General features: G+C 36.7%; 1 protein-coding gene across 2 annotated transcripts in view; it reads left to right on the forward strand.

Annotated features, from left to right (window-relative positions):
* The window catches only part of Kifap3 (kinesin associated protein 3), a 147,674-nt gene that overhangs the window by 107,210 nt on the left and 31,289 nt on the right, over positions 1 to 9,175 (forward strand). For both annotated transcript variants that reach the window (XM_005363986.3, XM_005363985.3), the window contains exons 18-19: positions 1,708 to 1,897; positions 7,310 to 7,409. In XM_005363986.3, the coding sequence (XP_005364043.1) occupies positions 1,708 to 1,897; positions 7,310 to 7,409 (290 nt within the window). The remainder of the gene's footprint in view (positions 1 to 1,707; positions 1,898 to 7,309; positions 7,410 to 9,175) is intronic.

Here is a 9,175-nt window from a genome sequence, read left to right on the forward strand (position 1 = left end):
GCAGTACAGTCTGTCATTCCTGGTGTATATGTATTTACTCTTATATTGCAATACAGTCTGTCATTCCTGGTGTATATGTGTTTACTCTTATATTGTCGTGATGCATGAGGCTGAGAGGACAATTCAGTCATAAATTGATCTTGAAAAAAAGAAGAGGGCAAGATTTTTAAAGAAATGCATGGCATGACCTTGTCATATTTGCTGCTAACTTCTATGTTCACTGTATTAAAAAAAATTGTTTTACTAGAAGAGTTTCAAGGCAGCCATGGATATTCATGGGTATTCTTGGTTTCTGTGTTTGCAATCTTGTCAGTCTTCTTAATATTTTACATTCAAGTTCATCAATTGTTATACTGCTGAAGAGGAAGGATGGGGAGATGACTCAGGTAGTATGAAGACCTGAATTCAAATCTCTAGCATCCACTTTTTAAAAAGCAGGTCAGAGGCACCTATTATCCCACCACTGGGTCGGCAGGGAAGGAGAGTCTTTGTGGCTCACTGGTAAGCCAGCCTAGACCACTCATTGAGTTCCAGGCTGGAGAATTACCATGTCCCCAAAAACAAGGTAGATAGCCCGAGTAACAACACTCAAGGCTGACCTTCCTGACCTTCTCTATGCACATGCACCCATACATGTGAACATGAAGACACAGAAAATATACATACACATAAATACCACTAAGTGTACATAAGGTAAAAAGGAAGCTAAAGTTTTTGGACTTGTGATGAGCCTTCTGCTTATACATTTATTAGATATTTTTTAATTTTTTAACTTTTAATATTTAGTGTTTGTGTGAGTGTGTACCACAGTACACATATGGAGGTCAGAGGGCAGTAGTCATTTCTTTCCTTTCACTGTGTGGGTTCGTGTGATTGTACTTGGGTCATCAGGCGTTGATGCAAATGCCTTTGCCTTTTGAGCCATGTCGCCAGCCCAGATGGATTTTTGTTTTGAGTTGGGATAATAAAATATTATAAAATGGTATGAGATAATAACTGAATAAGGTTTTTTCTTTTTTCAGAGCATAGCTATGGTAAATAAACTTTATATTAGGGAGTGTATCTTTTATCTATATCTGTAACATCTCACAAATACTATTAGGAAGCCACTTTTGCTTTTAGTGGTATGGCTCAGCCCTGGTTTTATATGCCCTGGGCCACGACTCAATTTCAATTACTATTTTTATACCAACAACTCAACTCATGTGCTTGAAACTTAAATTTTTATAAAAGAGTCAGATTGTATGTTTCCCTTGAATATATCTTTGTTCAAATAATTCAAACAGATTTTTTCATTTTTTAATCAAAGCCAAAAGTTAGTTTTAGCTTTTTTGCCAAATGAAATAAGCTACTAATCAACTAATATTTTTAAGAATGCTACTTGTTTCTAAAAGCTAAAATAAAAGATCAGAAACATTTAGTTCTGGCATTTCTTGTGGCATTAATAGGATTTCTGGTGTTATAAGGTTTATTCTTGGACTATGGCTGACTTGTAACTAAGTCATCTTTTAGGGATAAGAGAAAAACCAAGTCACCTATTCAGTGACCTATTTGGCATATACTTAGTTGTTCTTTATGGCTGAAACACAGTTCTAAGCAGGTATTTTTAATTTTCCTTTGACCCAAATGAAGGCCCTCTTAGAAAAATGTTTCTGACCAGTAAGCAAGTAGACTTACATGGTAACACTTGCTGCTTGTGTGTAATAGGAATATGATGAAGAATGGGCAAAGAAAATTCAGAGTGAGAAGTTTCGCTGGCATAACTCTCAGTGGTTGGAGATGGTTGAGAGCCGTCAGATGGATGAGAGCGAACAGTACTTGTATGGTGATGATCGAATTGAGCCATACATCCATGAAGGGGACATTCTTGAAAGGCCTGACCTTTTCTACAACTCAGGTAAGGTGATAACCAAAGCGAAAACACATGCTTCATTTGTGTGCTATAAAAAGGGGCTTTTATTTGCCAGTCAAGCATGCTCCCAAACTTTGTAATCACATTTTTAGTATACAAGCAGTCTTCTGTTAATAATTTCAGATAATAGTTCCTGCACATAGAAAACGAGTAAGATATTTTTCCCAGTTAGTCTTTGGTGTAACCTCCATTTAAAGTATGTGTAGCCAGGATAGTTAATGGCTGTTAGAAGCTTCCTGTTTTCTAGGATGTGTAAGTTAAACATCTCCAGGATTTCTGACTTCTAGTCAACAATGTGACACTCATTTGTTCTGTGTTCTACATCTATTAAATATATAACTTATTAATTTTTTGTTTTCTTATTTTATCTAAGCAGTTTAATGCTACCATTACTTTGTTTTAATTCTAGACTATTGTATTACATATGGTGATAATTCGGAATATTTAGAGCTTTCCCTTCTAAACCCTGCTAATACTTTTAAGATAATAGTCTAGCCGGGCAGTGATGGTGCACGCCTTTAATCCCAGCACTTGGGAGGCAGAGGCAGGCAGATCTCCGTGAGTTCAAGACCAGCCTGGTCTACAAGAGCTAGTTCCAGGGCAGGCTCCAAAGCCACAGAGAAACCCTGTCTCGAAAAACCCAAAAAAAAAAGAAGAAGAAAAAAAAAAAAGAAGAAGAAAATAATAGTCTAACCGGGCACACACCTTTAATTATAGCACTTGGGAGGCAGAGGAAGGTGAATCTCTGAGTTTTAAGCCAGCCTGGTCTACAGAGCAAGTTCCAGGACAGACAGGGCTACACCAAGAAACCCTGTCTCAAAAGACCAAAATTAAAAAAAGATATTACTCAAAATTACACAAATGTATCTATTATAACACTGTTGAGCATGGCTGTCTCCAGGGGTAATGAGTTTGGCACAGAGACAGTAAACTTTTCTATATTTTACTCTAAATGTTTTTACATTATCACCGATATTAAAAATACCTTGTTGAAATCATTTATACTTGAGGAGACAAAAGAGAAGAGTTCCAGTAAAGACTTGTGAAAGGCTTAAAAAATGAAAGTGTTAGCTGGACTGGAGGGCACTGGGTCATAGAAAGCTTTCCTAACCATGCGCTCTTGTCTGTTACCAACAAAAGAAAGAAAGAATTCAAGTAATCCTAACCAAATTAATGGCAGTTTGTGTACGATCAGTGATTGAATGCTAATATAACTTGCCATTATATCTAATCACTAATAATTGATATCATATTAATCAGTATACTGTTCACATATTCACTTATGTATTTCATAAATACATATTGAAAATTTTCACTATTACATACCATTTTATATTTAATAAAGGCACCCGAATTCCAAAACTTTTCTGCTCCAGTTTGCAAATGGAATAGCTTCCCTCCTGACCAAACTCTGCAGCAGTTAGGAAGGGCTGCTCCTTTCCAGCCTATAGGTCATGTGCTCCAGCCAACCTGGGTTTCTGAGTCATAACATGTAACTCTCTTCCATGATCAGAATTTATGAAGGAAAATAATACAAAGTATATGATTCAGAGGAATCCTAATCAATCAGTTCTCAATATTCAAAGATAATTGTTGGAGGAGGGGCCACATATTCGTCCCGGCTGCCCAGAACCAAAATAACCACTATATATTAATTAAAATGCTACTTGGCCCATTAGTTCTAGCTTAATTTAACCCATTTCGATTAATCTTATATCACCACGTGGCTGTGGCTTACTAGATAAAGTTCCAAGTGTCTGTCTCAGGTGGCAGATTCATGGCTCTCCCTGATCCCACCTTCCTCCTACCATGCTGGGTCAAGCCAGTTCTTTATTCATTAACCAATAGAAGCAACACATAAACAGAAGGACCTCCCACACCAGATAATCATTATTCATAGTATCTTCAACTTTGGTTTTTAATACAATTAAAATGTCAGAACACATCAAGTTATACCACATTTCTAAAAATTAATTCATTTAAATCAGTGTCTTAGAATACAAGTTGATATTTTCTGCAAGACTCTTTAGAATTTAATCATAGTATCTTTGAAGTTACACACATATGTGTGTATGTGTGTAGATATATGTTTTATGTATCTATCCATAGACATACATGCATGTGTATGTATGTATCTTGTATACTGAAATTTAGAAACAGTGACTACTGCTGGGAAAGTAGGTTGTGACTATTTGACCATCCCTAGACATCCTTTGTCTTTTGTCTTTTACATTCCTTCATCTGACAGAAGATGCTGAGCTTTTAGCAGTGCAGGCTTTATGTTTTGAGTTTGGAGATTTGGATTCCTACAGACAAGTTCTCAATACTTTTCATTTTATGAATTTTTGCCATTTGTTTCCATGAAGTCCACCAGGGATTAGATGAACCTCTGTGTCATTTCTTGATGTATTGCGTAGAGATCTAGACAATGTCTCCCCCTTTTGTTGTGTACAGTTATATTTCAGAAACATCAGGTAAATTCTTTGTGTTGGTCTTAAGTGTAGAATTGACATCATTTGGTATTTTACTTATTCTACAATTAACAGGTTTCTCATATTCTCATCCTAAGTTATTTTGGTTTTCATTTTGCAAAGTAGCTTGAGTTTTTTTTATTTATTTATTAAAGATTTCCGTCTCTTCCCCGCCACCGCCCCCCATTTCCCTCCCCCTCCCCCAATCAAGTCCCCTCCCTCCTCAGCCCGAAGAGCAATCAGGGTTCCCTGCCCTGTGGGAAGTCCAAAGAACCCCCACCTCCATCCAGGTCTAGTAACATTAAGCAGATTGCCACAAAATACTAAATACAAAATTGAGTTTTTATCTTTTTAGCTTCTTTCCTCTCATTCTGTTGTTAGATTTCCCCATGATTTTGTTTTTGTATCTTCTCAATGTTTACCCAGTATTTGATTCATAGAATCTTTAACTTCTAGCAGATGTAAAATCAGAACCAAATGTTACTTTTAGTTGAAGTTCAAGTACTTTAAATTTATTAAAATAATAAGATTAATACCCATTATCTATGTAGGTGGAGTTTTTCCGTTTAGACCACTGATCAGCACTGTCCTGCCAACCACTCCCCAAATAACCACACAAAGACTTATTATTAATTATGACTGCTCAGCCAATACCGTAGGCTTGTCTCCAGCCAACTCTTACAACTTAAATAAACCCATTTATATTTATCTATGTGCTGCCATGTGGCGCGTTTACCTCATCTATGACCTTCCCATGTTGCTCCTTATGCATCTGGCTCACAACCCTGTGACTCCTCCTCTTCTTCTTTGCACTCTTTTTACCTTCAAGTCCTGTCTAATCTCTACCTGTCCAGCTATTGGTCAGTCAACTTCTATATTAAGCCAATCACAGTAATTTGTATCACACAATATAGAGGACTATCCTGCATTTATACACTAACAACTCAACAATTAAATAACCACCAAAGCCATTAATTCATGATTTGTACCAAGTTACTAGTGTGGAAGTTTTATTAAAGTACAAAGCACTATGCCTGCTCTTTTGCTAACTATATTAGTTAAATTTAGAATTTGAGCAATTTTGAATACACTTTTGTTTGTTTTGTTTTCAGTGGAAGAAATGTTTATTTGGTTCATGCTTTCCGGGCTCTTATGGTGGGGAAGGCATGGTGTAGGAGTGCTGTTCACATCTTGGCAGCACAAAGCAGAAGAAGTGAGATGATGTTCTCAATCAAGTATTTTGAGAGGATAACAATGGGGTTACTAGGTGCCAATGATGTGTCAGTGAATAAGGCAGGGTCTTTGTCCTTCTGGAGCTATCATTCTAGGAAGAGTTGGGAGACAAACAATATGTAAATAAGTAAAACAATTGCAGTGTGGTATGTTGAATCTCCCTTGAATACACCTTTATCTCAAATAACTTATGTATATTTATTTATTTATATGTTGTGGCATATGTATAGAAGCCAAAGAACAACTTGCCTGAGCTGGTTCTTTTTCATCAAGTGTGTCACTCAGGTCAATCAGGCCATCAGGCTTGTCTGCAAGGGCCTTTACCCACTGAGCCATCTCACTGCCCCCTCAAACAAACGTTATTTAAGTCCTACTGATATTTGAAGAGTCAAATCAGTTATACCTTTGATTCTTTCTCTCCCCAAGTTAGATATTCTAATCCCTATAAACAGTAATTTCCTCTATATTTTATTGTGCTAATACTCACATGATACTTATATCTACTGTTGTAATAATTTATAAATAAATTATTTTATTGTATCCAAAGAGAAATTCTTTTGTAAGGAAATTGTATGTTTTAATTGTGTATATTTTTCACAAAATTGATCACACTATTATCATGAAAGTATTATATAGAAGTTAATCATTTGGTAACTAAATAATATGCAAGTTATATGCCATATTTTTCATTAGCCTGATCAATATGACCTGGCCAGTATTTCTACATTCAATGATATAGCACAGGTGACTCACAGAGTCCTCAGAGTCTTGCAAACAGCTTATCCTAAGGCTTATCCTAAGGGTTTGTTCTAGGCTTAGGACAGCCTGAAGCCAAAACACATGTAACTGTTCTTCCTCTGCATTATCCTACAAATAGCAGATCATTTAGAATCTTGGGGCAACTGAGAAAGTGATACAATTCTTACATCATTTTTAAGAAATACTAACAGGCTGAGATTTAGAAGAATAAATGTTTATAAGCAAAAACAGCAGTGTAGAGCTCTTCAGGAAATCAAATATATCTGATAACCTGATGGTATAGCTATATAATAATTAATACCTAATAAAGACCAAGTAATCAAGAAATATTTACATTTTATACAGCTTACCCATTTAACACAATGTGCAAATCACGTTTATTTAAAAATAAACATTTAAATACATGTCTGTGTGTGTTTTAATGTTTACCATTTAAATTGTTAAGTGTTTAGTATCAGCAAATTATTTTTGGTATATTCTCCAAGCATGCTGTGTAATTAAAGCTCTCTGGTTATAAGATGAGATGCATGCTGAAGTATTACTGTTTACCAGCATTGTGGTGTTCCATGCCTCCTTTACCTCTATCCATGATCTTTTGTTAGCCTGTCCCTGACTATCACAAAGAATGCCTTTATCTTATCCTGCCTTTTCTTACCCACAGTACTTTAAGTCCCCTGGGAAAGTCTACCTTACTGGTATTACCTAGCACACAGTAGGGACTAGGTGACAACTCTATTATGATGATGAAATGTGGTGACCACTTATGTTGTATTGCCTTCTGTGCATACTCTATACTCTCAGGACAACAGCATGCCATTCTGACATTTTTCTTTCCAGACTAAATAAATAGGTTTCTAATGTGTTGCACAATAAGGTAATTCTATTTTATTCCCTGTAAGTATGTTTCACTAGTTACTGCTTTGACTTTTTCTAGATGGATTGATTGCTGCTGAAGGAGCCATAAGCCCAGATTTCTTCAATGATTTTCACCTCCAGAATGGAGATGTGGTTGGGCAGCACTCATTCCCCGGCAGGTAAGCTATGTTCCAAGAGAGAACTCAGGTGTGGTATCTCCTTTGTTTTGAAAAGCTAGGGTTTTCTTCAGTCCTCAATATCTCTGCCTTTGTTATTACGAGGAGGATAAAAACCTTCTATTTCTCTAGGAGAATGATTATTTTTCAGCTAGTTTATTAAAAAATAATGTTTTATTACTTTGAAAAATATTCACTGTCCTTTGAAATAGATAGTAGTGTGCAAACTAACAAACTCAGTTGTTTCTAGGTGTGTTTCCTGGTGTATTTCCTGGTGTGTCCAAAACAAAATATGAAGACACACGGCATATAGTTTAACATTCATAGAGCAGTCTGCTAAAAAGCTCTGTCTCGACTAGTAGAAGACTTTATTTATCTGTTTGTTTGTTTATTGGGACGTATCAAGACTCAGTTTCTCTATGTACCCTGTCTGTCCTGGACCTCATAGACTAGGCTGGCCTTGAACTCACAGAGATCCACCTGTCTCAGCCTCCTGAGTGCTGGGATTAAAGGTGTGCAATAACACTGTACAGCAGTAGAAGACTTACAACTGTAGGATTAGCAGTAAGTAAAATACATAAGGAAAACAATATCTCATAAGACAGCATTGCTTTTCAGTATAATAAAGTTCACTTCAGCAGCCGTCCAGCTTCATCAATCATGTTACAGATTTTTAAACTATTGCTAAAATGTGTGGACATTTTCTTCCTTCTGCCATCACTAAGGTTTAACGCTTTCCTTCAGTCTGACTGTTGACTTTCAACTGAAATCTCCCTTTCCCCAGCAGGTGTTAATTGAAAGTGACTTCTTGATTAAGGGTGGGACTGTGTGTCCCTGTCTCCTTCGCTGTGCTGGGATTTGGTCCCGTGCACGTCTTGTGCATGCTGTCTGTCAGTCTCTGTGCATTCACATGTGCGTCAGCCCTATAGTCTCTGTAAGATGCTTGTTTCCTGGGAGTCATCCACCACCTATGCCTCTTCCTCCAAGAAGATCACTGAGCCCTAAGAGTAGGGGTTTGATAACTACTTTCCATGTAGGGTGAAGGGCTCTGTGCCTTGCCCAGTTATGAGTTTCTGTGTTAATTATCATCGATTGCAAGGAGTTTGTCTGAAAGGGTGAGTGATGTCCTATTAGGAGTCATTTTATCGCTGTATTTCTTTAGCATAAGAGCAGGTTTTCTCCTAAGGCCTGTGACTTACCTGTTCTCAGGTTCTTGGCTGCTTTATCAGTGGCAGGTATGGGTTCCATCTCATGGACAGTCTTTGAATCTAATCAAAAAGTGGCAGTTATTCCTATAATACTTGTGCCTCTATTATGCCAGTATGATTTGCAGAAAGGTTACTATTGTAGGTTGCAGTGTTAGTAGCTAGGTAATACTGAAGATTTCTCCCTCCCAAGTAGCCTGCAAAGTACCTCCCAGCACCATGAATGCTTATAGGAGTGAAGTGTCTAGTTGGGCAGTGGCTCAGTTTCTCCATGGTCAGTGGCATAAGTGAGCGGTATTTCAGCAATACCGTCTTACTTTGAAGCTGTGGAAGGTAATCAATAGCAAAGGCTAATCAATTTAAGTGATGCATTATCTGTCTTCTCCTGACCGGTATGTTATAACTCTCAATGATCAGTTGAAATAAACTTTTTAATATAACTATAATTATAATAGTTGATATAAATATTATTGATCATCTAGTGTATACAGTCTAGTTTACAGATAGCTATCTTTTGATTTTTTTTACTTTTTTTTTTAAATTTATTTATTTATTGAGGATTTC

The sequence above is a fragment of the Microtus ochrogaster genome, assembly GCF_000317375.1.
Source record: "Microtus ochrogaster isolate Prairie Vole_2 chromosome 6 unlocalized genomic scaffold, MicOch1.0 chr6_random_2, whole genome shotgun sequence".
NCBI lineage: Eukaryota > Metazoa > Chordata > Mammalia > Rodentia > Cricetidae > Microtus > Microtus ochrogaster.